Consider the following 15,118-nt stretch of genomic DNA (forward strand, 5'->3'; position numbering starts at 1 on the left):
ATTATGAAAAACAATGACTGGTAAAGCATCTGCCACGTGTTTGTGATTATGGAGCCAGCACTCATCAAGGACTTGTGTGACAGAGCCAGATGCCAAGGAGGATCTCACATTTCCATGATACCTTTGCTCCCCTATAGAAACAAGGACCTCACACAGATGACAGCAGGCAGGCTAGAAGAATTCATTCAAATCAGCCATCCAGCCAACCCCCGTTGTTTGAGAGAACCACTTGATCAGATGAGACATTGTCCTTTAAATACATTTTCCAAGCAGATTCCCAGGCTAGGATGAGGCAGGAAAATCAGAGAAGGGGGTATAAGAAGGATGCTGTGCTGGTCAGCTTTGTGGAGGGGAAGGTGGAAGGTGAAATGCAGCTTATTCACCCAGGCTCCGAGGCAGGAATCACAAGGAGCCTACATGTGGAGCTGGTGCCACATGGCGATCTGTCTCCTGGGATTCCTCAGCATTTCTTCCCAATGGCTCCTCTCCGTGCCCGTGACATGTAAGCCCAGGCTGCACTTGCCAAGCACGTGGCTCTGCCCAGCACCAACCTGGCTCAGCATTTCCAGCTCCACACTGGAGGCACGCAGGAGCTCTTGAGGCACCTCGAACATGATCATCTCGTTCCACACAGGGTTGATCTTGTGCTTTGCGCGTTTGGTCTGCTTCTTCTTCAGCTTCAAGGACTGATGCCTCAGTGTCACCTTGACAGAAACATCTGTATAGGAAGTGGAAAGAGGCACCACGTTAATGAGCATGCAACAAAATGAGTGCAAGAGAATTCTAATTGGTGACTGAGAGAGAGAACATGAGAAACATTGATCTTGGTTTTGGTTTTCACTTTTTAGCAGTTATTCAAATCTCTTTGGCTTTCTAAGACAAACATTTACTTTCTTTCTGCCAAGCAACCACCCTTCCCACTTTCCTTCCAGGTTTACATAACAGCAGAAACAACAGTCTCTGTTTTCTTGCCATTCTACTCACCATTGCCAAGTAGATCTTTCAGCTGCTTGGAATGGAGGTTCTTAGCCTTGATGATCACCACCAGCAGGCGGTTCGCTGCTGGCAGGTAGCTGATGGAGAGCAGGACCTCCCCATGGCCCGTAGATGGCTCCTGGAAATGGATATGCAGGAAGGGTTCATTTCATATACTATCATGGCCATAACATGGAATGCTAGAGTACTATTTAGGAATGCTAAATAGTATGAGGTGATGAACTGACCAAGTTGTCTCCATGTCTTTGTACAGGGGATATCTTCCCAGTTACATTGAATGAGAATAAACCTGGCAAAGATGTCTGTCCTCCACATTTAAGTTACTGCTTTCTTTTGTGAGTTATTGCTTTCTTTTTGTCATTGGAAGGTAACTGCTTCCTTACATCTACTTTTAGTGGAATATTTAATCAGAAGAAGAGGATTTGGGGCTGAACTACATGCAAGTAGTCAGATACTCATTTTTGAGGTTATCTAGCTGCTTTTTATTTACGTCACCTACTTCCATTACTGCTTTTAATCATTCACTCTTTATTTCAGCGGCTTCTGTGGATTTGTATTAGATACTAGAGAAATATCCTTCCTGTGGGGGTGGTGAGACATGAGAAGCTTGCTGCCCAGAGAAGCTGTGGCTGTGCCATCCCTGGCAGTGTTCAAGGCCAGATTGAATGGGGCTTGGAGCAAGCTGCTCTAATGGAAGGTGACCCTGCCCATGGCAGGGATTTGGAAGTGGATGAACTTTAAGGTCCTTTCTAATCCAAACCATTCTATGATTCTGTGATTCTTTCTCTCAGAAGGCCCTGACCTCACATGGACCATGGTCCACACTGCCTAGCAGGAGTGTAGGTCTCCCTAGGAAATAGTAGGAGATACCCAGGGCTGTGCCACAGCCAGACCCTGGAGCTGGAGCTGAATCTTCTTCGACACCATCACTTGGTATAGTAAAAAGCCCACTCATTCTGAAATCCTCCATGAGCTCCACACAGTGCTTTATCTACTCTTCCTTCCCAACAGTCTTCCCTCCAGCTTGTGGGCATCTCTCCATGCTGCCCTTCAGGATTTCCTCCAGGACAAAGGCTTGGAACCATCAGTCCTAGATTCAGCAGGGAACACTTTTGGTTCTCTTTCCTTTTCTTCTCTTTTATTCCTTTCTTCCCATTAGTGATTGGCCTCTTAGCCTCCTGACCTTTCCTTCTCCCTTGCCTTGGGCAACCAACCCCAGAGGGGGAAGTAGAGGGACCACATCACCCATCACTCCTTCCTGGGAGAACAGTGCCATTTCCTCCTCCTGAGCTGGCTGGGAAGCAAGGGAAGCCAGGAAAGCCCATGCTGGTACATGCAGAGCTGCCAGCCTGTGGCAAGGAGCAAAAGGGGAGCAGTAATTCTCTCAGTGAGTAGGAGCTTGTGACAGAAATCTGCTTTAGTGTGAGGTTAATGACCCAGAAGAGTCCCAGAAAGCCAATGTCAATTCAATAGACTCCCTTTGGACTCTTTAGCATGATCTACACGCTTTAGGACAGGCAGCCCTTCTCCAGGCCATTCCTGTACTCTGCGCTATGCTTCTAAGTGAGCCATAAATATTTCAGATTGAGTTTTCACCCGGTTACTCACAACAGGCAGGGGCAGGCCCCTGTGTGCTCCTCGGGAGCTGATTGACTCTCCCAGCAAACGCAGCCGTCATCGCTGTCTGGTTGGAATGACTGATTTGTCATGCACAAATCAAGGGGGAGGCCATTAGCAAGGAAGCCTGAAATCCAATCCCAAATCAGCCCCAGTAAATCTCTTTCTCAAGCGCTCAGGTAGAAACAAAGGGCTCGTGTGCATTTCACTCGCATAAATCCTGCCCTGCATCTAAGTAGATGTTAAGAAACCCCACAGCATAGAACCAAAACAGGGGCAGATTCAAATAGATGTGTATTCACTATGAAAGAATGGGTGTTTGTACATGGATGGGCAAACACAAACACCACCTCAGTATAAAACCATAGTTAAGATAGGTCATAAGCTGCTTGTGTTTATTTACACCCTCTACATCTCACCAGGTCTCACACTATAGCTCTTGGCTAGAATTTGGTTCCTGTAGCTCCAGGCACACATAGATAATGTGGAGATTGGAGATAAGGGTTGGCAGAGCTCTGTAAACGTGCACACACACTCATGCACGTACACACACACACATTGTACACACATACCACATCTTGTGCTTATGGCTTGTAAGCTCCTAATATCCTGATCAAGGTTTTGACCAGTCTATATCCACACGAACACAAAACCTACAGTGGTTGGTGTCTGATGGAGTTTTGTGTGAAGAGACCAAGACAAAGGTAGCTTTCCTTCCCACTCCTTCTGGGATTTGTTTTCTGTATTTTCCTTTTGCCTATTAAACCCATAACCTGCCTTTTGTGCTGCAATTCACACAACCACCGGAGCCTTTCGGTCTTCCTTTCTGTACAATAGGGAGTTATCAATGAATTACGTGTGCATCACAAAGGGGAAGGTGCTATCCGAGGAGCCACTATCATCACTGTCATTAGCAAGGCAGTGGGAGGGAAGGAAGACAAGATAAGGATATCAGCCTGCAGGATCTATGTTTGCATTGCTCACAGACCTCACTGAATTCCTGAATACGAATTGCACTACCTGGTTAGCTGCAAGCTCCCCTCTGAGCTCCTGCACTTGTGTGTGGGAGAATCACTGGGAAGGCAGGGATGAGATTTCTGCCTCTCATGGCATCTCAAGGAAATGTCAGACTTTGTTTAAAGCCCAGAAACTTTGTTCCTGGATGGATGCTGTCAAAAATAGCTCCTCTTTTTTATCAGCTCCTCCTCACTCCCTCCCGCTCTGGTTCTCAATGAATGATTCAGGATCTGTATATAAGCTCTGTGTGCAATGGTTGGCTCTCTCAGGTCCCAGATGACGCAAATTCAGCTTTCACTGCACATCCTCAGCTCAAACTGGGGCACTGCTCAGCAATGCTGTGAGTGTTAACCTTGTGCTGTCAGCCTGGAGATGAAATGAATGCCGTCCTGTTTCTGTGCAGGTGTGGAGCTGGACCACGGCAGAGCACCCAGTGTGTCAGGACCTCATCGGGTGCCCTTGGGTGATGAGTGACCATTGCTGTGCACAGGCTGTTCCTTGGGTATTGCTTACAAAGCAGAGATTGCAGTAGGTGAGGGGGAGGCTCCATCTATCTCAGTTTAGGAATTTAAATCATTGGAGTAATTTCTTTCAGACACCACTTTTTGCAGCAGGGGATTGGGAACTGAGTTCAATTTACAGCTATTAGGCTGCTCATTACTAATATGCAGCTATTTAGCCTGGTTCTTGAAGCTTATTAAACCTCATATTTGTTTCTGCTGCCTCTCTCTCTGCCAGAGGATTTTTAAAGGCCAGCACTATTAGCATTCAAGTGGTGATCAGGCAAATGAGCATTATAGGAAATCAGACATTCTAACTCTGCACTCCGTGCCTGTGGCCATCCCAATGGAGAGCCCTCAGCCCCAATGGTGATAGGCAATCATTTATTTCAGCATGAGTAGCGACAACGATGCGGTTGTTTTGCATTGCTCACCCCATATACCAGAGTACAATAGGTACCCACTTGTAGCAATGTATTAGTAGCAACAATAGCAGCACCATGCTGCCATGTTGTTAAGTGTATTGCTGCTGCTAAAAGAATCTAGATCATGGCAAAGAAAAGGCTCCTGAGGAGATGTGCAAGAAAGTGCATGTGAAGCATCCCCTGTACCTACTTCAAGTACTACTTCAAGTACTTCTCTACATTTTCCCTGTCTGTGCAGCTGGAAGGTGTGTATAAGGAAGGAAAAGGAAGGTTTACTGTTTAAGACCAACACAATGCAATGAGTGATGTCTTGACATCCACCAGAGCATACAGCACTGGATTGATCCCAGAAAGATAAGTTGTTTTCAGGCCAGCATTTCGATCCCAACAATGTACTTCATTCCTAGCTTAAGGCTCCCTGGTGTGTCACTATATGCCTTACCCACATCCAGCTCTGCAGAGTCCCTCCATCCTGCTCTGTAAGCACTCATTCTGGTGTTTCAGCTCTTGCTACCATGGTCCTGCATCACTAATTCACAGAAACCCACATAACTGCTTCTAGACACAGGCTTTGAATTGGAGACCAATGTCAAGGGTCGTGTAATTGAAGGAGGCCAGGGAGTTCTGACACATCTTAACTGCCAGAAGCTGTAGATGGAAGGGCTGGTTGATAGGCCTTTGGCTGCTTTCTGAAATGGTTTTAGCTAGAGACCAGCACAGAGCAGTGCAGTGACCTCTGCAGTCACACATCACCCCTCTAAACCTTGCTCCAAACAAATACAGCCACCCACTGACATGGAAGAGGGCTTCTCTTGTCCAAACAATTAATCATTAGAGTTTCTGGGTCCTTACCTTATCTGGGATCTTTAGCCTTTCCCATTGGGCTGTCCCGAAGGACTCCTCCATGTTAGCAAGGCTCAGTTTGAGTTCCCCCACAATGCTGTGTCTGGAGAACTTGTCGCAGTTTCTCAGGGTGAGAGTCAATGTCCCCTCCGGCATGTCCTCCTCTGTTAATGGGAACCGCAGGACCTCCTCCCAGAGGGTGTGAAGCACCTTCTTCTTCAGCTCTGTTTGGGCTTCAGTAGTACCAGACTTGCTCACCAGCGTGCCCAGTATGTAGCAATGGCAGCCAGCATCTTGGTCCCCACTCATTCTGCCATGCATAGCTGGAAGAGAATGATTGATTTTAAGGACCTCTCACAAAAGACAGCCATGAAATATCTGTGACTAAACTGCTCCCTTTATGATAGCCATAAAATGAAACAGCTTCATAGACATTGACCCCTGTTCCTGCTTGTGCAGGGCAGACTAAGCTATATGACCATGCTGTGGTGGTTTGCTCATGCTGCACAATGTCCTTGTCCTTCTGCTGCTCAAAAGGATGCTGTTAGTGTTTGGGAGAATAACAGCCAAGTTCAAGGAAACATGCTCTGTTGACAGATGCAGAGCAGCAATGAGCTGAGCCTCAGCATGGCACAGGGACTGGCAGCTCTCATTTACTTTCACATAAAGAAAGCCTCTTACTAAGGCTTCAAAAGCATTATGGTCAGTCACAGACATCAGAGATGGGAGACACCTCCCTCTTGGCACACGTCAACCCCTGCAGGCCAGTGGGGGATACATCTAAGGGTTAATACAGTTTGCTTGTACAACCTCTGGTAAACGAATCCTTCAGAAACCATCCCACAGCCCCAGAGATCTTTGTCAAGAGACATTCATCCCGAGTTTTACATCCCTTTTATGTTGAAAAGCCTGGAGTGAGAATGGACAGCTCCCCATGTCCCATCGCCTGTGGGGTTTCCTGGTTTCTTGGGAAGCAGAGCTGGATCCTGCTGGGTGACAATGAGGCACTAAGGGATGATGAGGAGGAGGAGGTGCAGGTTCTACTGCACCACACATGCAGAAGATCCATGGTGGCAGTCAGTAGTTGTGGTGTCCTCCCCGGAAGGGAGCAGAGGGCTTGCTGCTGGCAGGCAACCCACAGCAGTGGCTGTCGTTTAGCATCCTTTCGATTCTCACCTCAGAGGGTGTGATTTGATGAGGTTTCCACAGAGATCTGCACAGTGCATGAATTATTCACTCAGCTTATTTTGCTTTCCCAGAGGAACTGACGATGCTCCAGCCCTGAGCGGGGAAGCTGTTACAGTTGTCAGCTCCCACTTCAGAGAGTGACACAGAGCCTGGCTGCCTGGCCAGGCACAACAGAGGGAACTTACTCAGTGGACTACAAGATAAGTTTGGTATCTCCAGCTCAGACCTTGACTTGACAAAGAGGCAGTAGGGAGTGGGTGAATCAAAGAATGCAAGTTATAGAGAGGAAGGAGATTGCAACCCCATTCCATTGCCCCAAAAGAAAAAATAGAAATAAGAGGTTGCTTTGTACTCTGAGAAAGGAGAGGCCCATCTTGGTGCCTGATTTCTACTTTTGAGCTGTGCAAACAGTTGTTCTCCATCCCTGGAGACATTCCAGGCCAGGCTGGATGTAGTTCTGGGCAACCTGATCTAGTTGAAGATGCCCCTGCTCATTGCGACAGTGTTGGACTGGATGACTTTTGAAGGTCTCTCCCAACCCAAACTATTCTATGTTTCCATGGCACATATTCTATGTGCCATGATGGCACTTCAAGCAGTGCCATCCCCAGGCATTTCTATTCTGCAAGAACAGAACCAGTGGAGTAGCCAGCGGTCCTGGGGACATTTATTGATTTTAAGGTAGAAGGGGAACTCTCTATAAAATCAATGGTACAAGGTGTCTTGTACCCTCCAGATGGAGAATAACCAGTGGAAGACCTCTGCCCCTTACCTTCCAGAAGGGCCACACGCAGCTCAGCTCTTTCTTGATCATACACCAGGGAGTAGCGCAGCTCGGGGGCCTGGTTACAGCTGGCTGCCCTCTCGGGGTTCAGGTGCTCCGTGACACACACGTCCTTTACTACACCTGCAACTGAAATAACCCCTTTAGCAAGCAGGTCTTCACCTTCCAAGGAGCACAAATCCACCCTGTATTGACTTGGCTTTTATAAGTGTCTTACTATTCCTGCACCTTGTGTGCAGGAATGTCATTTCTGTTCCTTTTTCCTCCATCATATCTACTTTTTGCACTGTTTTCTCACCCTTTCAGCTCTTTCTATAGCACTTGTACAAGCCTTCTGCTCTCCACCACTTTGTGCTCTAAGATGGTTCACACACTTGCTCTTTTACCTTGTGCCTAAACCAAGGTGCCAAAACTACACTCATTACTTGTTATATTGGTTTATATTGGTTTTAACTTGCATTGGGGAATTGAATATTGTTGTTCCTTGGAATGAGGACATGAACCTGCTTTTGAGCTGCCGTGCATTAGTTCAGATCTCTCTAAATCTTTTTATTTTTCATTTTAACAATACAGTCTTTGTCATGTAGAAGACATCTATTCCCATAACTCTTGACCAAGTGGAAGTTAATGAGCTTGGGAAGCTGAAGCCATTGCTCCATGCATGATTTTGAAGTTGAGTACATATTTTATATTGAAATGAATCAAACTGCAAGACTAAAAGGGAAGCCACGGCTTTTTTGTCATCAAAAGCTGTTATCTGCAAGGTCAGTTCTGATTCACACAGAAAATAATAGTGGGACTAGCACATTTCCTCCTAAAAATCTCAGCCAGCCACAGTCCAGATCAGTTCAATGTGACAGCAAAATAAGAATGCAACAATTCTTGCTTTATTTCAGCAACACTTGAGCTACGAAATCAGGCGCAGCAGGAAGCAAACTTGCTTATGTCATTAGCAGTGCAGAGGCTCTTACACCAACACACTTAAATAAAGCTTTAGCCCACATGCAGCCATCCTCCTTCAGCCTCTCCACCCTATAATCTTCTCCCTGACACCTAAGGATGTGGCTCAGACAGCCTCTTCCTCCAATGCAGCTGCTTCCCATGGTTCGTACTTTTCCATTCTTGCAAGTGTCAGGGTGGAGGGGAGAATGTAGGAATCATCCTCCCAGAAAGGCAGCAATATAACCTCAAACAACTCCAAAAACCTAAACTCTTTTATAAAGCCATGGTAGATGGCACCGTGTATCTGCCAAAACATCAGGAAGATTGTATTAGGTAACCATAAGAGTCAATTATTCTGTTAAAAGACAGTTGTGGATGTAAAGATCAGTATGGAAGCAACCCAGACATGCTGCCAGAAGTATATAATTAACACTGCATTTTCTCCAAGGCTCCAGGAATCTTATGTTCCAGGCTTTGGCATGTTACCCTTTGGGCTGGCTGGAAACAAGTATTCTGTTTGACAAAAGAGTCTGAGGTGTCAGCCTTTGGTTTCAGTGCACATTAAAGCCAAGGGTATCTCACCAAACCAATGGGGGAAAAACAGTAGAGAAAATAAAGTAGAAGCTTAAACCCTACTGCCAATGTCCTTGATAGGGACAGTTGGCATCTGTCCTGGAGGAGCTACTCTGCCTAGTTTTGGCCAGATACCTCACCCATATTCTGGCAAATGGTCTCAGTAAAACTACACTAAAACATGTTTTTGTACAAAATGTCTGCTTCCAGTGAACAAAAGATGTTTAAGTAAAACCAATTTAGAACCAGACACAACTACAGCTTTGTTAACAGACTGTCATGATCTACATGGCTACTAACTACTAAACACATGCATTGAAGACAGAACTCACTATGTTCGTTATAAGAAAGGAAAAAGCACCCATGTCTTCTTTTTCCCCTTTATTTCTCTAACTACAGTCACGTTATGCTCAGAAGCATTACAGATCTACACTCAGAAAAGCAATTGTTAGCATGAAGACCAAATGCTCCTACCGTTTTGAGGGAGAACAAACAGCTCTTCATTAACTTGGATCTTCATCCTGTTCTCATCCAAACCAATGTGTTTTCCAGTAGCTGGTTCTTCTGTTGTCTTCAGGGAGTACTGCGTGTAGTTAACAATTTCAGGTGAAGTTACTACGGGTTTGGGGCCATAAATGTTGGGAAACTTCAGGAGTGCTCGAGGCTGGACTGGCTCTGCCGTTTTCTTAACGTTGAACTGAAAATTAAAACCTTGTTTATTGCTTTGTGCTGGTTACGCTAATTCTGGTTCTCTCAATGTTAAACAAGCTAAGAAAAAGGGAGAAAAGACGATGCCTCTGGTCATACTTCCCATCACTGTCTCTTGGGGTGTAGAAACCATTGTCTGTATGCCCAGAGATTTTCTTGACAAAGCCAATACCCTTCCACCTGGTGTATGTCTTTCCAGTTTTATCCCTCTATAGATGTTTGGTTGCAACAAGAAAAAGGTATATTCTTAATGTTTGATTATTCCTCTGTTCCTGCACCCGTTAATCCTTCTCTTGTAAGTCTGTGTTTTCTCTTAGAAGAGAAACCAACCATGAAGTTAATTTTGCTATATGGATATATGATATTTGCTTCTGATTCAGCCTCTTGGACTATCTCTTGGCTCTGTGGAGCAGAGCTCTGCCTGACCCACAGGCACACATTTCCTCTTTATTACACCAGGATTGAAATTTGGATTTCAGTTTGTTCCTAACAGTTCAATTCCCTGCTGAATTGTGAACATGGAATGAGAGGAAGAATCTGACTGGCAGTGTCATGCCCAGACAGCCCAAGTAAAGTTTGTCACAAAGGCATGACTGTTCTCCCAAAACAATGAAAAATACATTAGTAGAATATAGCAGTTCCTCTTTCCTTATGTCCCAAGAAAGGATCCTGTCAGCTGACTACTGAAATCATTCCTTATTCATTTATATTTAGATTAATCTATGTGAAAGAACAAAAGCAAATGACCCTTGCACCAGATTTTATTAATGTTTCCAAAACACACAAGACAAAAAGCAGAAGTAAACCTGCCATTTTGCTGGATTATTGTGCAGTGGGATCGCCTCCAACCCTGCCGCCTGCCAACCCATTCTGTGTTAAATTTAGATTGAGGGTGAGCCAGAAAATGTTTGCAATTGTAATTAAAGTTTTTCATTAATGTCATTGTTTCCTATTAATAATGAATATAAATGATGCCCTCAAGCATTTGTCTGTGTTGGGATGGTGTGGTCCCAGTTCATATATCCTGAAGGAGCATACCTATCCCTCAAGAAACAGAGCTGAAGAAAGAGAGCTGTCTTGGATTTTAGCTCTTTAGTCATACTCTGCTTATGGAGCTCATAGCACCATGGTTACATGCACTTGGCAGTGGTAAAGAGCTATTTAGGTCACTGACTCCATGTTCTCAAGGTGCATCAGTGTTTAAGAAGTCCACTGCGTAACACAGCATCTTGTCTTGTTTAATCTGAAGGGCTCTGAAAGAGAAGTGGGCTGAGAAAGAAAGAAAGACGTCACTGTGTGCAGTCCCCACCTAGCATTCAGCTGAGTTTAGATGTTGTGTAAATCACATGGTGCAGGTCTGTGAGTGAGATCCCTCTTTTAGACATGTGAGCCACATCAGTCATAAAACACTTAGGCAACTTGAAGTTACTCATCCAAACCTTAAATGCAGTTCTCCATTCTTCTGCAATTAAAGCAGACTAACCAAGCAAAATAGGTTAGGAACCACTAGACAATAGCGTGAAAAACCAGGTCACTTTTGTTCTGTGAAGGCATTACTTCTAACACACATATAGTGTCTGCCATGGTGCTCAGCATCCACTGTTCTTTCTCTCCTGAAGCTGCTCTATAGGGCTGCTGTCCTGCCAATCACTGATGGATCACTGACCATCACACCTCACCACTATGCCTGGCACTTTGGGATTCTTTGGGATGAAGAAACACCGTACAAATGTGAGGTGTTGTCAGTACAATCTTTTCTTCCACTTGCTGAAAGCCAGGCGTTTAGTCAGGAAATCCATCAGCACACAGCAAGTAAGAGCTCCACTGGGTCTCAGTATTCCTCTTGCCTGTCTGCTCTGCAGAATTAGAGATGAGAGGCATATGCAAGCACAGTGGGACTAACCCACCCCCTCTTCCAATTGCATCTGCCTCTGTTTATTATTATTGCTGCCAGCTCTGTTCCCAAGTGCTGTCTGCTAATCCAGTTACATAGCAATGCCCTATGGAAGTTCCAAATCAGCAGCAGTATCTTAAAAGAAAGAGATGAGCAGAAGAGTTCAGGTAGTTCTGCATAAAATGCATGAAAGCAAAGGAACCGAAAGGAGCAAGAAGGCTGCAAATGACCCTTCAGGGTCCCTGCCCAATGTCCTTCAAGCAATGCACCAAATTATTACCATTGCTGGATGTGTTTAGGAATCTTCATCTGCATATTTTGCTGAGACTTTGCGTATTTCCAGCAGTTTTAATGGTTCTGTAGATATATATCTTTGTATTTGAGCTTTTTCCTCCTCACATATGCAGGGCATGTCCCTGGGGAGCCTCTGTCTATAGGAAATACAAGCACTGCTGTCATGGGAGACATGCCAAGTGAATAAAATGCAGTCTTGCTTCGTCTCTCTTTTGTCAACCCTGTTTATCAGAATCAGTGGCCCTGACAGGTTTCAATAATTATGTCAAGCACTGGCTAGGACATACAGTATATTAATGCAGTAGGGAAATAGTCCCAACAGAACAATTTATAAACATAGACACAGATGATAAAACTCCACAGGCTCAGAACTCACTCTGAGATGAACACCATCAAGGTATAGACTGATTCTGAATCACTGACAACACAGGGGAATGCATGTTCCTGGCAAGAAAACTATTTTAACTGGAAAAAAAACCCATGTTTAAACACACTCAATATGCAAACTAAGAACATTTTGCACTTTCTGTGACAGAATGTTCATTCGGCTGCTAGAATTTGGCCAGATTTCTTTAAAAGGAAAAAACCTAAAATCAAACCCAGTAACATCATGAGAAATAATGCTTGTAATCAGAAAGTCTACAGCGCTAAAGGAGTACAATCACTCAGGTAATAGTGATACATTGAGGCCAGGTTGGATAATTCGACCCCTGTTGGTCAAGTACTGGATTAAGTTATGGAGAAACATGAGTGCAGAAATGTGAGGACCATAAGATAACAGCTGCTGGGTATGAAAAACTGGTTGCACTTTACAGTGACTTCGTGCTTATTTCAGTCATGCAAGTAGGATGGCACCCTGCAGGACAAACACCAGGATGGATTAATGTTTTCCCAAGATACAGTCCAAAAGGTTGTATAAAAGGAAAATGACCAGTCCAAGTTAAGGTAATGATTTGAGTGGTTTCTGAGCTGGAAGATTACAATGACAAAAGATCTCTTGTAGAAGGAGACTGATGGTAAAGTTATCTGTGGTTAGTGTTGTTCCAGACAACAGCTAGATAAAATGCTATGTTAAGTGATATGGCTGTCCAAGTTACACATTTCTAATTCATTTTAACAGTAAACTTGGAAAATCTCAGCATTATTGTACATCCTTATATACAAGAGTTGGCAAATCCCCTGTGTGGGTCAGAAAAGACAAGAAAAGAACATGACAAAACTATCAGACACAATAGCAGGTGAAATTCATCCTAGGAAAATAGAAACAGATTCTGGGACGTATTCACTGTGCTCATGGATGAATGCTCTGAATTAGCAGCAACCCCTTGAGAAATCCTAAGCTCAGTGCAGATGTTCATCCATGGTCAGTGGAGCAATCCTCTCTCTCCTCAGCAACCAGAAGCTCTGGTAACATGATTCTGTGTATCTGCACCAGATCTTACAATACAATTAGTAGATCTGGTCATCATTTCTCTGAGCAAACTGCAACAGAAACAGGAGGATGCCAGGGTTCTTTTCTAGTAAGAGCCTGAGAGCGGTAGCCAAAGAGAGCTGAATATGTAATTACAAACATTAGAGTTCAATTAGGACTCCTGCTACGCTCTTTACGAATACAAAAATAACAGGCAGCTTAGTTAATTAGAAGGCAAACAAAGACTGTTATACAATGGGTCACTGGTCTTTGGAAATGGCTAACATTTGCTTGAATGGCTAGATGAAAGTGAAAAGGATGTAGGCACATACAAACATCAAGAGCAACAGGTAGTACTTTCAGAGACTGACCAGTGCGATAGCTCATGCTAAAGACCATAATTAATGAAGGAAATCAGTCAAGCATTTCCTTTTGAAAGAGAACTTCTCATTAATAAATGTATTAGCAGGGTCCTATAATTCCACTTGCTTCTGTTGTAAATCAGGGGGTTTGGATTATAACACGAAACAAAGACCACACAGGCATGCTGGATATCATCCATACTCCACATTGCTCTTATAGTAAATGAAAAAGCAATTAATCATGTGATGAGGTTGTCCAGTCATCACACTCCAGATTGTCACATATTATTACCATTACAATGCCTCATTTTAACTTCACACATAATTAATCCCCTCAGTCAGAGGGGCAGAGGGAGGAGGAGGGATGGTTTTCATAAGAAACCAGCTGTTGACAGGAAACTATCCTGCAGGACCCATAAGATACTGTGAACAGAGTTAGAGAAATAGCTGCTATAGGAGATCCCAGCAGGAATCATCTCCTCTTTACAACGCTGCATGCACATGGTAAAGTCCAGTCTTCTCTCCTTAGAAAACCATTTCCTTTGTGATCTAAGCAGCATTTCCAGTCCTCCTCCCCTATTTTTCCCGTTATCAGCTCTCTCTTTGGCAATGTGGCAGCTATCTCCTGCTCCGGTAATTCCGTGGGTCACTGAGCCCATCTCGGCTATCCCCTCACTCCTCCTCCCATTAACATGTTGCCACATCCTGAACACGGCAAGCAGATAAATAGGCAGCAGAAATCACATGCTGAGAAGCTGAACAGAAAAGTTGCATCCCCACCCTCTGCATTTAAAGGAAAATCAGAGACTGTGTCTTACTTGCTGGACTGGCTGAAGCACACTGGGCTTAGTATTTTCCGTGTCCTCCTCTTGGTCCTTTTCTGAGAGTCCTTTCCCAGGTTGCTTGCATTTGCAGAGGCAGGTGAGACCGCAGAGGGCAAGGATGCTAGTTGCAGTCCCTAAGGTAGCCCCCAGGGCTATCACTGGGGCAGATAAAACCATTGTCCTGGGCTGCACAGGAACAGAAAGCACAGAAACACTGTGGCTGCTTCTCCTCCCTGGGATAGCAGCTTTCTCACATCCACTTTGATTTCTATCCTGGCTTCATTCTCCTTGAAAGTCTGAAAACAATTCTCTTGTGCAGCAAAGAAAAAGGGACCAATCTAGAGACAGAGATAAATCATCCCACCTTTGCTAGGCAACAAGGCTACCTTTCTATCCTAATGATGGAGTTTCTGCTCCAGGTCAGGTAGAGGAAATAGTGATTGAGGTGCCTGCGATCTCCATATAGCTGCAAACAGGCAGTTTTCATTGAAGCCTGTTCTCCAGCTCCACTGGGAAAAGTCTGATGTGTGATAGAGAGGAAAGACGTCAGCAGAAGGGGCTGGGCCTTGCTTGCTAACTCACAGAAAGTGCATCCAGCTCCCTAGCAATATTTCTGAGGGCTAGCTTGCTAATTTGCTCAAAAAGGTTGAATTTTCATGTCTCATAGCAAAGACAGTGATTGCCAGAAAGTGCTGGCTGGAGAAACCCTGTTAGGATAACACTGCATGATAGCACTACAC

General features: G+C 44.6%; 1 protein-coding gene across 2 annotated transcripts; it reads right to left on the reverse strand.

Annotated features, from left to right (window-relative positions):
• Positions 1 to 316: 316 nt before the first annotated feature.
• Positions 317 to 14,868, reverse strand: SYT13 (synaptotagmin 13). Of its 2 annotated transcripts, none has more exons than XM_005154193.2 (6): positions 14,373 to 14,868; positions 9,360 to 9,582; positions 7,359 to 7,493; positions 5,408 to 5,721; positions 985 to 1,114; positions 317 to 718 (listed from the first exon to the last, which is right to left on the reverse strand). In XM_005154193.2, the coding sequence occupies exons 1-6, from the start codon at positions 14,553 to 14,555 to the stop codon at positions 414 to 416; spliced, it is 1,290 nt and encodes a 429-aa protein (XP_005154250.2). In that variant the 5' UTR covers positions 14,556 to 14,868; the 3' UTR covers positions 317 to 413. The 2 variants fall into 2 exon arrangements, with proteins under 2 accessions (XP_005154250.2, XP_012985777.2); XM_013130323.2 differs by having other exon boundaries at positions 7,359 to 7,499.
• Positions 14,869 to 15,118: the final 250 nt, after the last annotated feature.

The sequence above is a fragment of the Melopsittacus undulatus genome, chromosome 4 (assembly GCF_012275295.1).
Source record: "Melopsittacus undulatus isolate bMelUnd1 chromosome 4, bMelUnd1.mat.Z, whole genome shotgun sequence".
Taxonomy (NCBI): domain Eukaryota; kingdom Metazoa; phylum Chordata; class Aves; order Psittaciformes; family Psittaculidae; genus Melopsittacus; species Melopsittacus undulatus.

Coding starts and splice junctions, on each gene's coding strand:
- SYT13 (XM_013130323.2), bottom strand. CDS start 14,555: ATGGTTTTATCTGCCCCAGTGATAGCCCTGGGGGCTACCTTAGGGACT. Junction 5,722..7,358: donor GCGTGTGGCCCTTCTGGAAG/GTAAGGGGCAGA, acceptor ATTCTCTTCCAG/CTATGCATGGCAGAATGAGT. Junction 719..984: donor GAAAGATCTACTTGGCAATG/GTGAGTAGAATG, acceptor CTTCCTATACAG/ATGTTTCTGTCAAGGTGACA.